The sequence below is a fragment of the Cervus elaphus genome, chromosome 30 (genome assembly GCF_910594005.1).
Source record: "Cervus elaphus chromosome 30, mCerEla1.1, whole genome shotgun sequence".
NCBI lineage: Eukaryota > Metazoa > Chordata > Mammalia > Artiodactyla > Cervidae > Cervus > Cervus elaphus.
The window spans coordinates 85,637,534-85,660,875 of record NC_057844.1 but is presented as its reverse complement, the minus strand read 5'-3'; the positions used below and the strand labels follow the sequence as shown (position 1 = coordinate 85,660,875).

Genomic DNA, 23,342 nt, shown 5'->3' with positions numbered 1-23,342 from the left:
TTAGAAAGGAGTAAAAGCAATGCTGGTTTCTAAAAATAAGCACATTTACATCATTTCTCCATTGAGTCACTTCACACTAGTTCAATTTACTTCATTTTAATGTTTTAATTTATATTACTGCACCTCATAGTTTACATCTGTGATCCATAATCATCCCTCACATGTCTCTCCCTCTATGCCAAGGGTTCTGGTCAAACTGTTGGGCTCTTAAAGCCCATATTTATAGGAACTCTCCACTTAGGCACCACTTCGAGAAAGCTTTCTAAGTATCAGATCTTAGCTGCATGGTTTTCTAAAATGGGGCACATAATTACCAATATACACTTTTAGAATTAAAGTCAGAACTTGGCCTTCACAGATAGCTGTGCATCTATCTGATCTCTAAAATAGGGAGGTAACAGGTGACACGTCTCTATTTTAAAAATCGATGAAGATGAGCTCAATACAAAAATCGAATAAAATCAATAAATTTCAATTAGTTATATTTTGGTCATAAAGATCTTTATTAAGAATGCATATTCTCATGATTCAAAACCAAATACTTTAAAGGAATGGTATTCCTAATAAAAATTGACATGAAAGTGTTTTAAAATTGTAATAAAAAGCAAACACACATTTAAAAGACCTTTGTCTCTAGAAAACACAGACTTTAAGTAAAAGTAACTTTCCGAACTGTCAGAATTAAAAGCTCACATCACAGAAACATTAATAAAGTACCAACCAACAGATTACAACAAAAAGTTGTACAATAAATAAAAAAGCCTCCTTAATTTTTTCTTTACCAAAAAAACACGCAAAGTGATGGAGTAAGAACAGGAAGTTAACGGTAATTTCAGGAGAAAAGGCACATCCAGGCACAACCGCCAAGGCAGCGTTACACGGACGCGGCCTCCCCAGACTCTCCAGTGCGGGCACAGCAGGTCCGGGAGCGGTGACAGCTCCGCCGGTCGCCTGGCCGCGGTCCTCAGAGGCTGGACCGCCTCTCCGGCCGGGGCGCGCACCGGGCGACGGCAGCGCGCCAGAGCAGCGGAGCGAGGAGGAGGCTGAGCGTGGTCACGCTCAGGATGAGCAGGTACACCTGCGGGGGCGGGGCGTCAGCAGGGAGGGGCGGGGCTTCCTTGGTGGGGCGGGGCGTCAGCGGGGAGGGGCGGGGCTTCCTGTGGTGGGGCGGGCGTCAGCAGGGCAGGGCAGGGCTTCCCGCAGCAGGGGCTGGGCCGTGGAGGGCCGTCTCCCGTCACCGCTGTGCTGTCCAGGGGCCAGTCCCCAGGACCTCGACCTGCACCCTGGCCCCCCGCTCCCCGGCAGCGGGGCAGACTCACCTCCCGGGAGATGACTCGGGCTCTGCGTGCCCGGCTCCCCAGGACCAGTGCGAACTCGCTGACCTGGGCCAGCCCGGCGGCCACGATCCACTTGACATACTGGCTTGTCTTGGGCAGGAGCAGGGACAGGACCAGGGCTGCCAGGACGAACTGCAGGGAGGCGGGTCATGCCCAGAGCGGCCTGCCCGGCCCCCACCACAGTGCCATGCAAGAGGACACTGAGGAATCCCCGCCCCAGGGAAACCAGGCCTGTGGCCTTGGAGTACGGGGCAGCAGTCAGGATGGAGCTGTCCTCTCAACACACTGTGAGTGAGGCCTGAGCAAAGCAGCCGGGGAGCAGGGGGTGGGGGGGCGGCTCCTTTGCTGCAAACCCCTCCTCTGCCCTCCGCTCCGGGATCACATGTTAACACAGGCGCTTCAACAGTTTGAAGCCACAAAGGACACAAGTGGCAAGATAGTTCTCCAGGGCCATTAAAATGTATGTTTGGAACAAGAGTGGGGTTTGTGGTTTAGACTCAGGACAAGACAAAGCACAGAGGGAGGCCTCCCTGGAGGGCCCAGAGCTTCTCACTCCCAGCTGCTAAGCCCCCATTTCCAACAGAGTCAGAGGTGGAGGCTCACCCTGACCCAAGAAGCCCGAGCTGTCCCAGCCGCCTCCCGGGTGAGGGAGAGGAGGCAGAGGTCACACAGGCAGGAGGTGGTAGGCGGGGTGTCGGGTAAACCAAAGACAGAGTGGACCTCACAAGCATGACCATACCTTCATGACCACCACTGCGAGCGTGAGGACCAGCAGGACAGTGAGCTCGTAGAGCACGAAGGTGGGGAACACGTGAAGGCCTGCAGGGACAGGGCGGGTGACCCTCCGAGGCCAGGCAGTCAGCCTCCCTGTACCCCCGCAAGCAAGACAGGAAGGGACGGGGTGTCCCCGCCCATCCCACCCAGAGCCCCGCACGGCGGGCCTGGCCTTCAGGAATCAAGACCAAACCAGGAGCCCGTTTACACGGCCGCGCACTCGATGTCTCTGGGGCCGACCGGCCCACCAAGCAGTGCTGGGCCGAGCGGGGCCCAGGCTTATTCCCCACCCACGGGGACGTTCCCAGGGCAGCAGCCTGAGCACTGCTGTATCAAAATCAGAGTTTCCCCCACACTCGGTGTGGACGCACAGACGTGGACCTGCCACCCCGCTGAGCAGGGGCCATGCAGGACTACCCGTTAGGAGCCCGCGCCCCTCAGCTCAGACCTCTCCTCAGTGAGAGTCCCTCAGTCCCTAGCCTCCATGGGGACTGTTTTTGCCACACAAACTGTTAGTAGAAACACGTGAGCAGACAAGACCCGGCAGGGGCACCGCCCCTGGAGGACGGTCACCTATGGACGCAAAGAACACGATGGCCAGGAAGTCTCGGACGGGCTCCACGTAGGACACGACCTCCTCAGCGACCGCATGGCCCTGCGAGGACACCAGGGCTCCAGCCAGGAAGCAGCCCAGCTCCATGGACACATCCAACAGCTCGGTGACCTGGGGGGGACACAGGCCATGCCAGGCACACGTGGCAGCGTCTCTGCCGAGACTCACGCCGGAGGGCCTGTCAGATGTGCTGGGGGTCCCCATAAACCCCCACAAGCCAGCTTCTTGGCCCCTGCCCAGCGTCCTGGGAGGACCCCAGAGAAGACACAGTGGCAAATGTCAGGTCACTGTCCACAAGCGAGAGGGAGCAGTCATAAGCCAGTTGAAACCACCATTCATGGAGACCGCTGTGGAATTTCTGAGTGAGAACAAGTATTTGTGATACACTTTCTCTATCCTAAATTAATAAACTGCCCAACTCCTGAGCATTAAAAACGTGGCATAGGAACCTACGCCCACCCCTGGCACCTGGAGGGAGGGGGCAGACGCGTGTTTAACTCAGGTTAAGCCAGAGACAAGAGCAGCACAGGCCCCACGTGCAGACGGTGGAGGCGGAGCCACCACACGCCCGGGAGGGAGCGGACAAGGTGCTCACAGCCGCCACAGAAAACAGCGCGACACACGCCGCCCAGCGTGGACACAGATGCCGCAGACCAGCAGCGCCTCGGGCCTGGAGTCACGGGAGAGCCACAGGACTGACTCCCTGCGCATGACCCTGACTGGCTGAACACGAGGGGTGCAGCGGCCACCCTGCGGGTGATGCCGCCACAACTGGGACATGTACGGGGTCTCCCGGAACACATGCCCTCCCTCACGAGAAGCCTGTCCCTCAGCTGGGAAGTGTGTGTGTAAGTCACTCAGTCATGTCCACCTCTTTGTGACCCCATGGACTATACAGTCCCTGGAATTCTCCAGGCCAGAATACTAGAGTGGGTAGCCGTTCCCTTCTCCAGGGGGTCTTCCCAACCCAGGGATAGAACCCAGGTCTCCCACATTGCAGGCGGATTCTTTACCAGCTGGAAAGGCTGCACCCAAAACCAGCCTCCCTGTGAGCCTCGCACATTACAGCCACAGGAGTTAGGCTGAGACTGGCTCGTTCTCATCAGACACAATGAAGATGGTTTCACATGGACTCTCGCTCCAGGACAGACATGTGGACACATCCCCGCTGGGAGCATGAGCACAACGGTGCATGGGTGCAAACAAGCGTCTCACACGGGCCAGCCATGAGCAGCGTGAGCCAGAAAGCCCTGCCCCGACCACCTGCGTGCCGAGAGGCTGGGTGTTACCGTCAGCATGAGGAAGGTGAAGGCGGAGATGCCCAGGACCAGGATCTCCTTGTTCCCTTTGCTCTCTGCGTGCAGCTTCCGGCAGTAAGGCCCCACGAGGTAGGTCCTCACCAGCAGACAGACGAGCAGAACAGCAGCGAGCGAGAAGACGACTTGCCCGACCAGGGCCAGGAGCCGCAGGGCCTCCATGGCAACGCTGGGGAGAGAGACAGGCCTTATTCTCCCCAAGGCACACCCCAGTCCGGCAGAAAGACCTTCCGTTCCTTTTCAAGGTTACAAAACAAATTACCCAGATCACACACATCGTTATTCCTAAATGCTGGAATAAAATCCATTTAATGTTAATCTCAGAAATTCAGTTACTTAAATATAGAAGCTGAATTGTATTGCAATCAACACTCTGGAGCAGGTACACTGTATAGGATGCAAAGATCCATGGCTGACAGCTTATGTGTCTCTGTCAAGGGCAGGTGATAAAATTCCTCACCGATTAGCCCCCATCTGAAAGCCTTCATAAGGCAACCGCGCCCTGAACACAACACCGCAGGCTTCCCACCTGGGGGTGCCAGGCCCTCACCCCAAAGCCAGAGCTCGGAGGCCCCTGTCACTCGTCACAGAGAAAAGGACTCTGCACGAAGCTCTTTTTAGAATAAAGGCAATATGACTAACCCTGCCATGAACACTCACACGTGAGCTTTTCTGTTTACTGTGGTAAAACACTTTCAGGTAAAATCCATCCACATCAGTGTGTGATTCAGGCAGGGCTGTGCTGCCATCAGCCGCACAGGGGACACCTGGGGACAGGCGCTCCTGTTTCTGCGGGGCGCACGCCCTGGAGTGGAGGGGCTGAGGCACACGCAGCCCCAGCTTCACCTGAGAAACACTGGACGTGCTGCTGCCTTTTTTACAACCTCAACGCAATGCAGGGCACTTTGCCTTGTCAATAAAGTTCCCAGTCAACATAGCCTCTCATGACTAAACTGGACTGAAATCAACTGGACCAGGACCTGTACTGGATGAGCTTTAAATCAGGAAGATAGAAAAAGAACAGCTTTCCAAGTCTCTGCATGAGCTGCAGCTGTCTAGCCAGCAGGGGCTTGCTCCCAAGTGATGCCCACGCTCTGCGGGGGCCCAGCACCCTCGGTTCTGCTTCCGTTTCGGGAGAAGGCCCCACCTCTCCTGGGAGTGACTTACTGTACATCCCAAACAGAACTCAAATGACCTCCAGCTAAAGTTACAACCCTTTTTCTGTCCAGATCTTTGTTCCGTTACCCTGAGAATCTGTAGCCAGAAGAAATAGGGTTGTGACTAAGGTTGCTTTTCTGACAGTTAAAGAACTTAGGGTCAAAGGGACAAACCAGTCAGTTTGCCTTCCTGCTAAACAGACTCTGACGGCTGCACGTCCCAGGGACGCCCTCGCGGCTCTGAGAGTCTCCCCTGTCGGCGCCCCGCACACAGCATCCAGGAGGCAGGCTCCTCCCACCGTGTCTGCATCCTGCCAGCGAGGACACTGATGTCCAGCGTGTTCAGGAAGCTCCCTCACCCGGGCCACGGGGCTGGCCAATGGAGAGCCAGGGCCTCCACCCCGGGAATCTCAGTTAACCAGCTGCCCTTCCTACCTTCCCCGCCGGGCTGAGCTACCTGGGGGTGGAGCAGAGATCTGAATCACTTTTGGATTGCTGAAACAGAATAACATCTGGGGAAAGGCAAATATATAAAATACAAAGTGCTTCCACCTGCCGATAGGCTTGTCTGAGGGCCCCCAGGTGGGGCCCAGCAGGAAGATGACCCCCCTCACCCCCCACCACACCTCAACACGAGGCCTCTGGCTTTAAAAATGAGTAAAGAATCAGAGACTCATCAGATACAAAACTCCAACAATCAGGAAAACCACAACTTGAGTGAGATTCCAACATCAAGACCCAGTCATTGTTAGAATTATCTGACAAAGATTTTAAAGCAACTGTCATAAAAATGATTCAACAGCAAATTAAAAATCCTCTTGAAACAAAGGAATAAAAAACAGAAAATCTCAACAACGAAACAGAAGTTAAAAAGAAAAAAAGAATCAAATGGAAATTATACAACTAAACAACATACTAACCAAAGCTAGATGAGCTAAAGTGCAAAGAGGCAATGACAGATGCTGGGACCTGTGGACTTGACAAACCAACAGAATTTACCCAGTCTGAACCACAGACAGAAAAGACTGATAAAGAAGCATCTCAGAGACCCGTGAGGCAAGAGAAGGGCCGTGTTTGCACCACAGCGTCCCGGAATGAGGGCCAGGGGGACTGGAAAAACACCTGAGGAAACCACAGCTGAAATTCCTGAATTAGGCAAGAGACGGAAACCTGGGGCTTCAAGAAGCCGGGCGAATGCCGTGCAGAGTAGACCCAGAGAGAGTCACGGGCTCACAGGTTCGGGTGCTGTGGCCCCAGCGTGTCCAAGCAGAGGGGAGGCCTCGGGGGGCGGGGCAGCAACGGGGTTAGTGCCTCACAGGAGAGGCCAGAGAGCGCTGCAGCCTCCCCGCCTCCCCACCCGCCCAGGGACACGTGGGAGGACAGTGGTCTGAGAGGACGCCAGCCTCCGGAACCACGAGAAACAGACGTCTGCCGTGTGCATCGTGAGCCTGACCAAGACGCCAAGACACACTGTAATTCAACGTCTGAAAACTAAAAACAAAGAAAAGCAGCCAGAGGGGAATCGTGCGCTGCTCGTGGAGAAACGCAGATCTGAAGGACAGCCAGCTTCTCACTGGAACCGTCGGAGGAGAGAGAGGCAGCGTCACATGTCCAGGCCTGGAAGAAAGAAACACCCCCTGCAGACAGGTGCCTGGCCACGCCCCTCAGGACGAAGGAGGGGAGACGCTGGGGCGGGGGGGGACCCAGAGAGCCTGCTGCCCGCAGCAGTCTAACAACGAGCCAGGGACCAGCGTCCTCAAGCAGAAACGAGACAGCACGGAAGAGAGAAGGAAGGTCAGACGGGTAAAAAACAGTAAGTATAGTAAATAATACTTCTCATGAGCTTTAGAAATCCTATTTCAGGGGAATTCCCTGGCAGTCCAGTGGTTGGGGCTACAAGCTTTCACTGCCAGAGGCCCAGGTTCAATCCCTAGCTGGGAACTGATATCCTGTAAGCTGCATGGCAAAGTAGAAAAAATAAAATAAAACTTAAAAATCCGATTTAGTTATTGAAGCAAAGCTTTAAAAAGCCATCAGATACGGCACTCAACATAAGTAGAGAAAATATAAAATACAACAATTACATTTAAAAAGTAGGGGAGGAAAAAGCCCTAGAAGGAAATAGGATCCACATTTCACACCAGCTGTGAAACGTTCTCCAGGAAGTGGTGAAACGCTGACAGCGACGATCAAGTCCGTGCGGGGACACTGTGATGCCCGAAGAGCGACAGAAGCCACACAAAGCGCCACATTAAAGAGCACTCTAAAAAATAAATAAATAAAAATTAAGCACTCTAAACAAGCCGAGACGGAACCCCGAAAAATAAGCAAGCGACACTGGGATGTCAGGGAAATGGAAACGGACAAGGAACTGAGACAACAACATAAAACATCAAGACTCAAGTCCTGACGTAACAGCATCCACCTTAAATGTGAGTGGTCTCAATACACCAACTGAAAGACAGAGATCTGCTGAACTGATCATAAAAACATCACCCAACAAAACGTGGTCTGTAAGAAACTTGCTTCAAATACAACAGTACAAGAGGGTGAACGTAGAAGGAAGGAAAAGATGTACTGTTGTCCACATGAATAAAAAAAAAATCAGGAGAGACTATGTATATTAACATCAGATAAAGTGAACTTCAGAGCAAGAAATATTACTAGAAACAAAATGATATCAAATATGAATGCACCAAACAACAGAGCCCCAAACACATAAAGCAAAAGCTGATGGAGCTAAGAGAGGCAGACCAACAGGGAGTTACAACTGAGGTTTCAATACCGCCTCCCTCAACAGGTGGTTGCAGAGAAGGCAATGGCACCCCACTCCAGTACTCTTGCCTGGAAAATCCCCTGGACGGAGGAGCCTGGGAGGCTGCAGTCCATGGGGTCGAGAAGAGTTGGACACAACTGAGCGACTTCACTTTCAGTTTTTACTTTCATGCATTGGAGAAGGAAATGGCAACCCACTCCAGTGTTCTTGCCTGGAGAATCCCAGGGACGGGGGAGCCTGGTGGGCTGCCGTCTATGGGGTCGCACAGGGTCGGACACGACTGAAGCGACTTAGCAGTAGCAGCAACAGGTGGTTGAATTACAGTAAGAATACAGAAAGACTGAACAACATGTGAACAAACAGGAATAACTGATATATGTGAGTACTCTACTCAATAATGATAAAAAAAAAAAATACACATTTTGTTTTCAGGCGACTCTGAAGCATTTATCAGACCATACCTGGGGCCAGAAGACAAACCTCAATAAATGTGAAAGAGCTGAAGTCGTACAAAGTGTGTGTTCTCTTATCACAGTGGAATCAAACTAGAAATCAATAAAATAAAGACAACAGGAAAATCACCAAACAACTTGGAAATTAAGCAACACATTTCTAAACAATCCACAGGTCAAAGAGGAAGTACTGAAGGAAAAACTCTAAATGCATTTAACTGAATGAAAATAAAAATTCAAAATGTTTAAATAAGTGAGTGCAGCCAACAGTGCTATGAGAGAAATTTATAGCACTAAATACTTACAGTAGAAAAGAAGAAAGGTTTCAAATCAATAATGAGTTCATACCAAGAACCTAAAAAAGAAGAGCAAAATAAACTTAAAGCGAACAGAAGGAAAGAAATGATACTAACGACGGTAGAAAACAATGAAATTAAAAGCAAAACCTCAGAAAGACAACAAATCTGTGAAACAAAGAGCTGGTTCTGAGAAAGGACTAATAAAGAATTAAATAGGGGAAATCACTGCAGATCTTACAGACATCAAAAGGAAAATAAAATACTACAAACAACTCTACAATTATAAATTTGACAAATTAAATGGAACAGACCAATTCCTCAAAAAACCGAACTAGCACAATTCAACAATATGAACAGATAATTTCAGCAGCCCTGTAACTATAAAGCAAATTGAATTTCTAATTCCAGAAAACTCTCAAAAAGGAACTCTCAACACCCAGATGGTTTCACTGGAGAATTCTGCCAAACATCTAAGGAAGAATTAACAGCAATTTTATGCAATGTCTTCCAGAAAATAGCAAACAGAAGAGGAATGAACACCTCCCAAATGATTTTATAAGCCTAGTATTACTCTAATACCAATACCAGATAAAGAGAGAATAAAAAAGAAAACTACATGCCAATATCTTTCATGACACAAAAATCCGCCACAAAATACTAGCAAATTAGATGATGCAATGCATAGAAAGAATTATATCCGGGAGTTGGTGATGGACAGGGAGGCCTGGTGTGCCTGGGGTTGCAAAGAGTTGGACACGACTGAGCGACTGAACTGAACCATAACCAAGTTGAATTTATTCTAGATATGCAAGGCTGGTTCAACTTTCAAAAAGTAATCAATGTAATCCACCATATAAGCTGGGTAAAGAAGAAAAGCCATACAATCGTATCAGTAAATGGAGAAAAAGCATCTGAAAAAATCCAACATGCACTCAAGACAGAACTTCTGAGCTGATTAAAAAAAAAAAACAAAACTGTAGGAACTGATAAAGAATAACCACAAAAATCCCAGTTAACATCACACTAAATGAAGAAAATAATGGATGCTTTCCCTTTAAGATCAGGAAGAAGCAAGGACGTCTCTTCTTACCATCTTATTCAACAAAGTGCTGGAAATTCTAGCCAGTGCAATAAGGCAAGAAAAAGAAAGAAAAAGCATACAGGTTAGAAAGGAGGAAATAAAGTGATTGCCCAGAGCCATGGAGCTGGGCCTGAGCCCAGGAGTGTAACGGCTGTCACTATGCTCAGCCTGTGCTGCACAAGTTCCATGTCTTTGGGGAAAAGCGCTAAAGAGTATTTTGATAAACAAATGATCTGAAGCCAGAAAAACAAACTGTGAACTAAAGCACGGCAGAAACCATACCTGGCATGAGCACCGGCTCCCGCCTGGATGAGCGTGGGTAGGATGGCGATGAACAGCCCCAGCTGCACATCCTGAGTCACCAGCATCCCCAGCAGCAGCGCCCCATAGTCGATGTCGCCTGCTCGGGAAGACGTCATTGAGAGCATGTGGACTCAAGTCAGTGAACTCCAGCATCACTCAGAACACGCGCCCACCTACCTTCCTTGTCACTGCGGGAGCTGCCCACGAGGAACTTGGACACCAGAGGTGTGCTCGACAAGGACAGGCAGGTAGAGATAAAGACGCTCTGGGTGGGTCTGATCTGCAGAAGGTGGCCCCAGACCAAGCCGAAGGCCACCATGAGCAGAGTCATGTAGCAGGGCCCCTGCAGGGAGATCTTCCACACCTGGGAGAGCACAGGGGTGTGCACACACGCCTCAGCGCCCACGGCCCCAAGGAGCACGTGTGCACACGTCAGAGCCCACGGCCCCGAGGAGCACGTGTGCGCACACGCCTCTGAGCCCACGGCCCCGAGGAGCACGTGTGCGCACACGCCTCTGAGCCCACGGCCCCGAGGAGCACATGTGCACACGTCAGAGCCCACGGCCCCGAGGAGCACGTGTGCGCACACGCCTCTGAGCCCACGGCCCCGAGGAGCACGTGTGCGCACACGCCTCTGAGCCCACGGCCCCGAGGAGCACATGTGCACACGTCAGAGCCCACGGCCCCAAGGAGCACGTGTGCGCACACGCCTCTGAGCCCACGGCCCCGAGGAGCACGTGTGCACACGCCTCTGAGCCCACGGCCCCGAGCAGCACATGTGCACACGTCAGAGCCCACGGCCCCGAGCAGCACGTGTGCGCACACGCCTCAGCGCCCACGGCCCCGAGCAGCACGTGTGCGCACACGCCTCAGCGCCCACGGCCCCGAGCAGCACGTGTGCGCACACGCCTCAGCGCCCACGGCCCCGAGGAGCACGTGTGCGCACACGCCTCAGCGCCCACGGCCCCGAGGAGCACATGTGCACACGTCAGAGCCCACGGCCCCAAGGAGCACGTGTGCGCACACACCTCTGAGCCCACGGCCCCGAGCAGCACGTGTGCACACACCTCTGAGCCCACAGCCCCGAGGAGCACGTGTGCGCACACGCCTCAGCGCCCACGGCCCCGAGCAGCACGTGTGCGCACACGCCTCAGCGCCCACGGCCCCGAGGAGCACGTGTGCGCACACGCCTCTGAGCCCACGGCCCCGAGGAGCACGTGTGCGCACACGCCTCTGAGCCCACGGCCCCGAGGAGCACATGTGCACACGTCAGAGCCCACGGCCCCAAGGAGCACGTGTGCGCACACGCCTCTGAGCCCACGGCCCCGAGGAGCACGTGTGCACACGCCTCTGAGCCCACGGCCCCGAGGAGCACGTGTGCACACGCCTCTGAGCCCACGGCCCCGAGCAGCACATGTGCACACGTCAGAGCCCACGGCCCCGAGGAGCACGTGTGCGCACACGCCTCAGCGCCCACGGCCCCGAGCAGCACGTGTGCGCACACGCCTCAGCGCCCACGGCCCCGAGCAGCACGTGTGCGCACACGCCTCAGCGCCCACGGCCCCGAGCAGCACGTGTGCGCACACGCCTCAGCGCCCACGGCCCCGAGCAGCACGTGTGCGCACACGCCTCAGCGCCCACGGCCCCGAGCGCACACGCCTCTGAGCCCACGGCCCCGAGGAGCACGTGTGCGCACACGCCTCTGAGCCCACGGCCCCGAGGAGCACGTGTGCGCACACGCCTCAGCGCCCACGGCCCCGAGGAGCACGTGTGCGCACACGCCTCAGCGCCCACGGCCCCGAGGAGCACGTGTGCACACGCCTCTGAGCCCACGGCCCCGAGCAGCACGTGTGCGCACACGCCTCAGCGCCCACGGCCCCGAGCAGCACGTGTGCGCACACGCCTCAGCGCCCACGTCCCCCGAGTAGCACGTGTGCACACGCCTCTGAGCCCACGGCCCCGAGGAGCACGTGTGCGCACACGCCTCAGCGCCCACGGCCCCGAGCAGCACGTGTGCACACACGCCTCAGCGCCCACGGCCCCGAGCAGCACGTGTGCGCACACGCCTCAGCGCCCACGGCCCCGAGCACGTGTGCACACATGCTTCAGCGCCCACGGCCCCGAGCAGCACGTGTGCACACGCCTCTGAGCCCACGGCCCCGAGGAGCACATGTGCACACGCCTCTGAGCCCACGGCCCCGAGGAGCAAGTGTGCACACACGCCTCCGCACCCACGGCCCCGAGGAGCACATGTGCACACGCCTCAGCGCCCACAGCCCGGAGGAGCACGTGTGCGCACACGCCTCTGAGCCCACGGCCCCGAGAAGCACGTGTGCACACGCCTCCGCACCCACAGCCCCGAGGAGCACGTGCACACACCCACCTCTGATCCCACAGCCCTGAGGAGCACGTGTGCACACACGCCTCAGTGCCCACCGCCCCGAGGAGCACGTGTGCACACACGCCTCTGAGCCCACGGCCCCGAGGAGCACGTGTGCACACACGCCTCAGCGCCCACGGCCCCGAGGAGCACGTGTGCACACACGCCTCAGTGCCCACCGCCCCGAGGAGCACGTGTGCACACAACTCAGTGCCCACGGCCCCGAGGAGCACATGCGCCTGCTCAGGAGCCAGCCGGCCCTGTAGAAAGCAATTCCGCAGTGAACACAGGGCACACCACCAGGAAAACCCATGCGCACCGGGCTCTGCTGAGGACTAAGCATGCCCCCTCCCTCTCCACATACACCCCAGCCTCAGAACACAGCTGGAGCCGAGGACCCCCACGGCCCCCCTTCTAATGGGAACAGCGGCTGTCCAGGGTCCTGGGGGTTGGTGTTGGGACACACCTGGGCAGCCCGACGGCAGAACAGAGACGTGTCCTCAGCCACAAGGCCCAGGAAGGAGCCCGCAGAGCCAGGCATCTCTGAACAGCCTCCAATCAGGCGTCTGGGAGAATTCACACACGGCTCGAGAGGGGCCTGCCCACGGTTACTAACACCTCAAAGCCCTACCAGCAATCTCCCACATGTACCCAACACAGCAAGGGAGCCGTCAGCGCAGAGCCACCACGCCGCGCCGCAAGCCTGCCTACAGAGCAGTGGGCTGCGCCCCTGGTGCAGGTCAAGGGTCAGGGCCGCCAGGTGGGGAGCAGCCAGAGCTCAGAGGCGCGTGGGGATGTTGGAGCTGAGGGGCCGTCAGAGACCCCGGCTCACCCCAGACCCAAAGGCACCCAGTAGGGGCCAGTCCCACCCAGGCTCCTGCCCCGACTCAGGATACACACTTGCCCCGTGAGCCCTGCTTCAGGCTGCAGCAGCAGGTGCAAAACCCCCAGAGCATCACAGACGTCACCCCGACAAAGACAGGAACGTCGCAGTGGGTGACACTGCTCTCGTCTGACAGTGCAGGAAAGGATAAATTATGACACTCTGGAGCCAGAGGACACCGCATCCTCCCAATGCTCATGGCCTAGATGAGGGTGCTGGCGACTGAGATGGCCATGCCAGGGACACGGGGGCACCAGAGGCTGCCCTCCTCGCTCCCACCCTCAACGTCTGTAGACTGAACACACGTGGAAACCCAGGGATGCGGAGCCGCCCGTCCTGCAACCAGCAGCGTCCATCACCACCCCATCCTGTCCCTGTCAGCTTTCTCCTCCTATGCGATGTGTCTGTTCAAACACAAAGTGGCTTTTCATTAATTCACTTCCAATCTAACTCTATTTCCATTCTGGAATATGCCAGCTTTCCAAGTAATCGTTCTAAAAGCCAAGACACTTAGGGGAACTGCAGCTTCCACTAATTTAATGTTTATTCATACACATGGCCCTAAATGTATACTATTAATCTTTCAGATATTTTCATCTTACAGTGACAGAGCAGTTAAGTCAAAATCTGCCACTTATTTAGAAATTAGAACCAGGAACTTCCCCCAGAATAACACACTGAATTTTCAATCCCTATGGTATTTCAGCCTCTAGCAGAGGTGGACCCTCTTGGTGGGACCCATAAGTTAGTAAGTCTGAACATATCCCTTCTCAAACCTGGTCTGGAATTAGACACATAAAAGCTAATTCCACTTATTCATTGTATTTCCACTTTTTTAAAAAAGAAAAACACTTATCTTTTGAAATTTATGTTCCAAAAATAACACTAAACTACAACATCATATTCTACCCTGCTGGGCAAGCCACGAACGTGGACGCTGAGCACAGAGCGTGTTAAGCTGGAGGGGAGAACGCCACAAGCACACGTGGACTCACCTTTCTTAGCTTCTCTGGGGAAAACTCTAAGCCAACGAGGAACAGAGTGAAGAACACACCAAACTCCCCTAATGTCTCCACCTGCACAATCGACTGAAAAACAAGGAAGTTTTAAAACCATACAACTTAACGTGTTTAAGATATTCACAGAATCATCTTGTCCAAACATACTCAGTGGGACTATCCCAAAAAGCCCAGTATTTACAAGAAAAAAAAAAAAAACACAAGCTATCTAGATTTCCTCTGTAGCTGAGAAAATCTGGACTTCCTGAGTGTGGTGCTTTTCTTTTTTCTTGATTAGCTGAAGGAATATTTCTATTTATTTTCTAGGAACCAGCTCACGAATTCATGCGTTTTCAAGCTCATTAACTGCCACTACATTTCTATTACTTCCTCCCACTGGCTTCCTGTGGGGACCGGGAGGCACTAACGCTGAGGTTGAAGCTTAACTGATAAGAGAGTCTCAGACTCCCTGGGTCTGTGAGAGGGAGCGTGGATTCCCCTGGACCATGGCTGGCACCCCCACAGGTCCTGACGGACAGGTGCGTTCACCCCGTGTCCCTGCACTACAGGAGAGAATGCTGTTCACGCCTATGTATTTGGTGCTACGTACGTTATTTACATTTGAGGTTTTCGTGGCAGCCACCAATTTGTCAGTCTTCCCAGTGTTTCCTGAACATGTGACACTAGAATCTGAGCGTTCGTGCATTGGCTGCCGCCCCAGCCCCGCCGGGCACGTCCGTGGTCCACAGGCTGTGAACACCAGCAACCCGCCCGCTTCTGCCAGCGTCTTCCTCCTCTCACTCTCAACCTTCAGTCATTTCATTTGGAGTCGACCTTGTTTAATGTCTGCTTTTCCCCTGACACCATCTGCAAACCTGCATCTTTTCGTAGCAAAGCTTATCCCACAAATATTTGTTATAAAACACGCTTGCTCCTGCTTCTGTTGTACCTTCTGCTTTGCATGTGTCCTCACTGCTACTATCCTCCCCCCTTTTGAAAACTGGGCTGCAACCTGACTTTAAGGTAGCATATTTAAACCTATTCTTGACTTGGAAACTGAAAGTCTATTAACTCCCTATTAGGAAAGATAAATACTGGGGTACATTTAAGTACAATTACACTTTCTCCATTACCCACTCCCACTTTTGACTACTAAGATCTTGGATTCTTATCTTGGTATCTTTATCTATTGTAATTATTTTTCCATGGTATAGGTAATTTATTAAGAACAATACCCATAGTACCCAGTTGGATCTGTTAGCCTTAATTCTTTGCTATTAAGAGAAAGTAGAAAGGAAAATGTGTCTGTGTGTTTATGGGAAGGGAGGGGTTGAATAAGGCAGGAGGGGATTTTCCAGCGACAGCCTTTCATGCCTCTCAGTCACACGACAACTCCTTCAAGGCCGAGGCATGAATGAAACCAGGCTCCCAGAGTCAGGCGGAGCTACGCGCGCCTCCCCAAGTCTGGGCTCTCGCCGGCAGCCTGTCCGCGGTCAGGACCAGTCAGCCTGAAGGCCTCCCGCCCGGCCTGCATGGCCTGCGGGGCAGCACCGGGCAGGGTGGGGATGGACATGCCCGCCCACGCCCTGAGTCAGGGGTGCCGCGGCCGGGGGCCAGGACCCGCTGCCTGGCTCTCTCCTTCCCTCGTGTGCACACTGTGCTTTTGTGAGAGGACACGAGGCTGGGGGCTCTCCTCACTGCCGGGAGAGCCGCTCGGCAGACGGCCTCCCCAGGGGCTGCCTGGGCCGCACGGCACCTCGGCCTGCTCACCGCTCTGCCCTCGGCCTCTCAGCGTGCAGGGCACTTACTCCAGCCTTTTCAGCTCCTTTCAGCGTCTGAATAACCCAACCCACTGTATTACTGCACGGAGAGTCTTTAAAACAAATACCATTTTAAAGACGTGAACAGGGCATTTTCTCTGGGCAACTTGCTCACTCATTAATGAACAAAATGATGTTCCTATGCTTTAGAGATTTCCTACTAAATTCTAAAGGACATCTCTGATGTGCTTTGTAAGAAATGGCCACCTTCATTGATTCAAGCTCAGCAGGCCCTGCACATCAGATTCTGTTCTGACCTTGATACTGTTGAGTCCGGAGGGCCCCAGCAGCACGCCGCAGATGATGTAGCCGAACATGGTGGGCAGCCCGATGGTGGTGCAGAGCCAGCCACAGGGCAGGGAGAGCATCACGATGCTGACGATGTCCTGCAGGAGGGCGAGACACAGAGGTCAGCGGGGGAGGGGGCCGCCCGTGGGGGACGGCGCCCTGCCTGCCCTCAAGGGGAGACGGAGGTGAGAAGGTGGGGGGCGGTTCGCGGTGCCTCCAGAGCGTCCGGGGAGGAGCCGCGGCTCGCTCCAGGAGGCCTAACAACTACAGAACCGGAACATGAATCCGATCACGGGGGCGGGGCGGGGGGCCAAGCAACCTTTATGAGGTGGTGGTCAGCCCGCGGGATGGTGGCGTCCCGGGGCCGCGTCAGGATATACTGGTTGTTCTGGGAGTCGATGAGCATGCTCAGGCCCAGGTCCTCCTCCACCTCCCGCCTGCTGAGGTTCTGCTGAGAGTCGGCCTCCTCCTCCTCCACCCGCAGGACCGCCTCAAAATTGACCCCTTTGACCTGCAGGAAGGACCAACCTCATGTCACTGAAACCAGCCAGATGCATTCAAATTCACGTATCCCGCAGAGAGAGAGAGGAACGCCTCCAGGATTCCGACAGGCGGGAAGCATACGGGCCGCCCGGGGCGGGGGGGTGCGGGGGTGGGATGATGGGCAGACTCAGGCCAAGCAGGAGAACCAGGGCACATCCGCGGGGCCACACGAGTCCCTTTCCGGGACGCAGTGTGGCCGTTCCGCCTGCGTTTCCCGCTTGTGCCAACACACGCGCGCAAGCCGCCACAGCCGCACACTGCCTTATTGAAGCAGCCGCACAGGAGCGTACGGGCCACGCACCACCTTATTGGCGCAGCCGTACACCCCGGCGGGGAGCGCGCGGGCCACTCACCGCCTTATTGTCGTCGAAGGCGTGCTCCTCAATCTCCAGCTCCAGACGGTCTGCCGCCCTCCGCACGTCCTCGAGGATCTCGTCCAGCATAGACAGACTCTTGTTTCGATGCTGCATGTTTTTAAGGGCTTCAACTTGATGTTTTTCTGCTGCCAGAAGTTCCACATATTCTGTCTCCTCCTATTCATGCGTGAGAAATGAAGAGTGACGCTTATTAAGAAGGGAACCTGGCCAGCCCGCGCGCAGCAGGAGCAAGCTCCCAGAGGTTCCCGGTCACAAACGGCAGGGAAGCACCCTAGCAGGCAGGTCTCTCACAACAGACAGAGAACCACACCTCGGGAGCTACATACCCCATCATCTTATTGCTAGCAGAAATACCACACTTGGGTGAAAAAAAGTTTAATAATTTGTATCCTCTCACTTTTAAAGCTGTGTAATAATATCATAGTCTTTCCATGAAGATGAATAATGATACTTTGTATATTTAAAGTGTCTGCCACTTTGATGGCATAAATGACAGCTTTAAAATGTTCTATAAGTATTACATCTGATACAAAAGTTTCTTCTCATTTTAAAATCATTCATCAAAGTCCTTAATTCAAGTGTATACATTTGTTTAAAGCTACCTTAACACTTCAGTTTTCAGCATGTGGGCCTTGAAGAAAATCAGCCTTCACTAGAAGTTCTCATCAGAGACACAATGCGGGCAGCAGCACAGGGGGCCTGTTTCCACGAGGGGTCAGCGCAGAGCGCGAGCCGCTCTTCTGTGGACCCAGGGGTGTCCCGGGGGAGGCGCCTGAGAAGCCCAGCGAGCGCCGGTGTGGCCTGCTCAGGGCCTGGCCCTCCCACACCGGCTGCACCGGATCCCAGCCCCAGCCCCGGACCTGCCTTGATGGCCGCCTCGCGCAGGGCCTCCAGGCGCTGCCGGCTGCTCTCCCTCATGTTGGCCACGTCCCTGTAGTCGCCCTGCAGCGCCCTCTGGAGGCCGTGGACAGCCTGGAAGACTGAGTTCTCGCTTTCATTCAGCTCCTTCTGGAAAATCTCAAGCGTGTGCACCTGGAACATCTTCTCTTGGTCCGAGAGGCTGGCGTCCCTCTCCACAGCTCTGATCGCGTCCTCCAGCTTGTTCAGAACCGCGGCCTTCTGGCGCAGGAGCCCGGAGAGCCTCCTGCAGCCGTCCAGAACCCAGGGCCTCCTCTGTGGGACAGCCGCCCCCCGGCCTCGGGGCCGCTCGCCAGCGGGCCCCGCCATGCCCTCGGGCTGCTCGCTGCTCACCAGCAGCTGCAGGAACGGAAGCCACATCCAGAAGCGGCTCCTCCCCGGCACCTTCATGATCCAACCTCAGGGACAGGGCCGGGCTGCCCAGAGACTCCCGCTACGCTGAGCAGGCATTTCAGACACACATGTTCAGCTGAAGAAGAGAGGAACTGTCACATATGGTTGAAGGATGATTCATTGCTGTTGACATTAAAGTACTACATGACTACTAAAAGCTATCAGTTTTCTGAGGAAAATGCTATTTTTCCTAGATGAAGAGAAACATCTGAGTTATTTAAGGCATCTAGATTACAATCAATACTGAATGTAGAGTATGGTGCCTGGAAGGTTACACCTGAATTTAAAGGCTATTTTTTAAGGGAAGTTCAGTCTCACGTATGTACCACATCTACCATGTGCAAACAACATACACCAATCCCATTCAAGGCCAGGGACGCTACCCGCTTCCCCATCACGGACGAGGAGCCGGGAACCAGCTCCAGGGGCCAGAGGTGGAGCTGAAGCATCACCAGCCGGCTTGGGCCACCGTCCACTTCCCTGAGTCACCTGGACCTCGGTCCAATTTCCAGCACGAATCTACAGGTGCAGGCTAACAAGATGTCAGGGACAGAAAAGAAACAGTCACAAACCACAATCACACTGCAGCGTTTTCCCTGCCTCGGACCAGGCCCCTGTGCTTGCTCCCTCAGGGAGGTGCACCCCTCCTGTGGGGCACACGGGTGGGATGGGGCCTGGGTCTCAGCACTGCCTGTGAGATGAGGGGCGGGACGGGGCCTAGCTCTCAGCGCTGCCTGTGGGGTGAGGGGCGGGACAGGGCCTGGGTCTCAGCACTGCCTGTGGGGTGACGGGCGGGACGGGGCCTAGCTCTCAGCGCTGCCTGTGGGGTGAGGGGCGGGTTGGACCCTGGGTCTCAGCGCTGCCTATGGGACACACGGGCGGGACGGGGCCTGGGTCTCAGCACTGCCTGTGGGGTGATGGGCGGGACGGGGCCTGGGTCTCAGCACTGCCTGTGGGGTGAGGGGCGGGACGGGGCCTGGGTCTCAGCGCTGCCTATGGGACACACGGGCGGGACGGGGCCTGGGTCTCAGCGCTGCCTGTGGGGTGAGGGGCGAGATGGGCCTGGGTCTCAGCGCTGCCTGTGCGGTGAGGGGCGGGACGGGGCCTGGGTCTCAGCACTGCCTGTGGGGTGACGGGCGGGACGGGGCCTGGGTCTCAGCGCTGCCTGTGGGGCACACGGGTGGGATGGGGCCTGGGTCTCAGCACTGCCTGTGGGGTGAGGGGCGGGTTGGACCCTGGGTCTCAGCGCCGCCTGTGGGGTGAGGGGCGAGATGGGCCTGGGTCTCAGCGCTGCCTGTGGGGCACATGGGGCTGCGCCATCCAAAAGAGGGCTAATCGAGGCGCGGGTGGAGGCCATGCAGGAGCCGACCAGAAAGGATGAGCACAGAGGCAGGAGGACGCGGAAGAGGCGCAGATGCGGGAGAACCCAGGAAGGCATCCCTGACACCCCCTGAACCCGGCAGTGAGGCCCAAGTCCTACACCAGGGAGAAAGCAAAACCCACTGCTTCCAGGGACGCACGTGGTATTCTACAATGTACAAATATTGTTGCACTTCACTGGTAATCCCGGCTCTAATGAGTTTAATCTGGTTTCCCAGGCAAAGTAGATTAAACACAGCAAAAATAAGCGTGTGCATTTCTAAGAATCCCAAACAAACCAAGAACTCACAGCCAACAGAGTGGACAGCAGAGCTCATGAAGGCACAAGGGGTTGCTGTGGCCCGTGGTAAAGTGGGGGCGACTGTCCCAGGCAGACCCTGAAGAGGCCCCCACTGGAACAGGAGCGTGACCCATGTTCAGAATGACAATCAGAAGTTACCCGCTGAACAGTGCATGCTGGCCCATATTCTGATGAAGAAGTCAGGAATCTGTTCAGTACGTGTTTAGACCCTCTGGGTCCCCACGTCTCCCAGAGGACCACAGACTCTGGACAGCTCACTTCCCGACAAGACAGGATACACAACTAGAGCTGTTAGCATTACTGACTTCCCCGTGCAGCTTCAGTGCAGCTTTAAGTAAATGTTACCACCTTAAACAAACCAACCACTGACCAGTCACAGTGATACCAGCAATAAGTGCTGATCTGTTATTTTATTGACTCACATGCTAAGATTCTAAGGTTTCAAAGGAAAGAAATTAAGCTCAATTTCAAATGCGCATATTTAATATCTTTCAGAACTGAGACACAAATTTCAGATGCTGAGTTATTGGCACAGATCTAGACACACACGTTTTCTTCAAAAGATCACAGAAAGTGAAGCTTTTATAGATTTCAAACTTCAGAAAAATAAACTGCTACACAACTAGTTCGGGAATAAAACCCTTTGTCCATTATGATGGTTCCTTCTGCAGACAAGTCCCTGTAGTTAGTTCTCCCTCCCCCGACAACACCCAGGGGGGCAGTCACTTTAATGAGAAATCTTTGAGAATTCTAGTTGTAGTCATTAATATGTCCACTGAAAAGAGCGTCTATCTTTTGATAGAAAGATGTCTACGAACATAAAGCTGAAATTACTTATAGACACTTAAAATATGAACCAGGACTCCCCTGGTGGTCCAGTGATGATACTCTGTGCTCCCAGGGAAAAGGGCCCGGGTTCAATCCCTGATCAGGGAACTAGACCCCACATGCCACAGCTAAAGGTCTCACACGCTGCAACAAAGGCTGAAGATCCCTTAAGCCAAAGAGAAGACTCAGCGCAATCAAATAAATATTTTTTAAAAAGATGAATCACTCCTTCTTCATAAACTTCTCATTTTACCTTCACATTCAACTACCAAATCCTAGGGACTACTAACTTGTAACATGTTTTCTCCTCAGTAAATAGTGTTATTTTGTTATTGCTATTTTTTTTTAAATAAATGGCATATACTTTCCTCCTTTAAAAATTCTGTTTATTTATTTGGCTGTCCCAGGTCTTAGGTGCAGCATGTGGGATCTAATTCATTGGTCAAGGATGGAAGGTGGGTCCCCTGCATTGGGCACCTGGAGTCTTAGCCACTGGACCACCAGGGAAGTCCCCGTTATTGCTATTTTTAATTATTAAAAAAAGACACTTTGGACTTGTTTTGGTCTTATAATGAATTCTTAAAATTTCCACACCCAGCTGAATCCCTGGCCCTAAATTGGGGGAGGAGGGCCTGACCTGGCACCAGAGCTCCAGGCAAGAATTCCAGAGCAAGTCTCCAGGGTCCGGCGGGATCAGGGTTAGCAGGTGCAGAACCTCTGGAAAAAAGAAAGTAGGAGGGTTATTTGCAGTGGAAGGTTTGACATGAGCATTTTGGCCAGATTCCACCAAAGCTTCCAGGCACAAAACAGCAATAAGGAAGGAGGCAGAGACACCCAGGATGGAAGCAACCTAACTCAATGTGATTTGTGCAGGATTTTACCTGAAAAGCCTAACTTTAACAAGTTAGATGATGAAAATTGTATTTCTTAAAAGATAAAGCACTTATAATCCTGTAAATACAACTTATGGTTCATTTCTAATCACTAAAAGAACTGGAAAATGAATTTAAAAAGCAAAACAGGAGGGATAAAAAATTCTTATGGACAATAATAAATTTTAAAGTATGTAAGGTTAATTAAACTGTACAAAATCGAGTATTCTGGACAGGTACCAATCCAATCACTGGCACCTGTCCCGTGACTGGCAGCCACCCTCGACGATCCCCTCCTCGGAGTAGCTCCCAGAAGTTGGGTTTGGGGCTGTCCTTGAGTCACGCGTTAATTCGGGGCCACGCTGTGCTTCCTTCTCAAGGGACCCGGAGGCTGCATGACCCCTGGACAAACACGTGTGAGCTCCCTGGTGAGGTCCCGCAGGAACCGGGGGTGCGGGGGGTGGGGGGCGCTCCTCTGCACACCTGGGCCAGGATCTGGCTGGGGGAGGGGGGGAGGGGGTGTGGACCGTCCAACCCCCCCTACGTCCACAGCCCCCGCCCGCGCTCCCATCGCGCCCTCCCCGCCCCTCATCGGCCGCCAGGTGCGCGGGCAAGGATACTGCACTCAGGTGCAGCACTGTCCTCGGCACAAAACCGGGGGGGGGGGGGGGGGGGAGGAGGACGGCGGAACCCCGAGGAGGGAGAGAATGCTCTGGAGAGGAAGCGGGGAGACCAGACCCCCTGGGAGGGAGGAGCCCAGACCTCCCGAGTGGGGGAAGCCCAGACTCCCCGGGGAGGGAGGGGCGAGACAAGACCCCCCCCCCGGGGAGGGAGGAGCCCAGACCCCGGGGGAGGGTGGAGCCTAGACCCCCGGGGAGGGACGAGCCCAGACCCCCCGGGGAGGGGCGAGCCCAGACTCCCGGGGAGGGAGACACCAGACCCGCGGGCAGGGAGGGGAAGGAAGCCCTGAGGGCCGCACTTGAGGCCGCGCCGAGGCCCGGAGCCGCACGCCGCGCCCCGCTCACCCGGACGTTCCGGCTGCGGCGCGTCCTGGGTCCGGCTCTACGGAGGGGAGGACAGGGAGGCGACTTCTCCGCATCCCTTCCCAGGCGGCAGGGCCGCCCCCGGGGCGGGGCCCAGGTCAGGCGCCCGGAGGGCCTGTTCTCCCGAACGCGCTCGGCGCCGACGCGGCCGAGAGGGCGTCGCGGCGCCTTTAAGGAGGCGGGGAGCGGTGTCCCCGCCTTTAAGGGGCG

General features: G+C 54.5%; 1 protein-coding gene across 2 annotated transcripts; it reads right to left on the bottom strand.

Moving 5' to 3' along the window:
• Positions 1 to 479: 479 nt before the first annotated feature.
• On the bottom strand, positions 480 to 23,303 carry TMCO3 (transmembrane and coiled-coil domains 3). Of its 2 annotated transcripts, XM_043891800.1 has the most exons (15): positions 23,115 to 23,303; positions 22,330 to 22,491; positions 21,855 to 21,934; positions 18,262 to 18,784; positions 17,374 to 17,553; positions 16,797 to 16,988; positions 16,447 to 16,575; positions 14,367 to 14,459; positions 10,286 to 10,472; positions 10,088 to 10,205; positions 4,014 to 4,209; positions 2,685 to 2,835; positions 2,077 to 2,156; positions 1,320 to 1,469; positions 480 to 1,078 (listed from the first exon to the last, which is right to left on the bottom strand). In XM_043891800.1, the coding sequence occupies exons 4-15, from the start codon at positions 18,703 to 18,705 to the stop codon at positions 965 to 967; spliced, it is 2,034 nt and encodes a 677-aa protein (XP_043747735.1). In that variant the 5' UTR covers positions 18,706 to 18,784; positions 21,855 to 21,934; positions 22,330 to 22,491; positions 23,115 to 23,303; the 3' UTR covers positions 480 to 964. The 2 variants fall into 2 exon arrangements, with proteins under 2 accessions (XP_043747735.1, XP_043747734.1); XM_043891799.1 differs by lacking the exon at positions 22,330 to 22,491.
• Between the last annotated feature and the right edge of the window lie 39 nt (positions 23,304 to 23,342).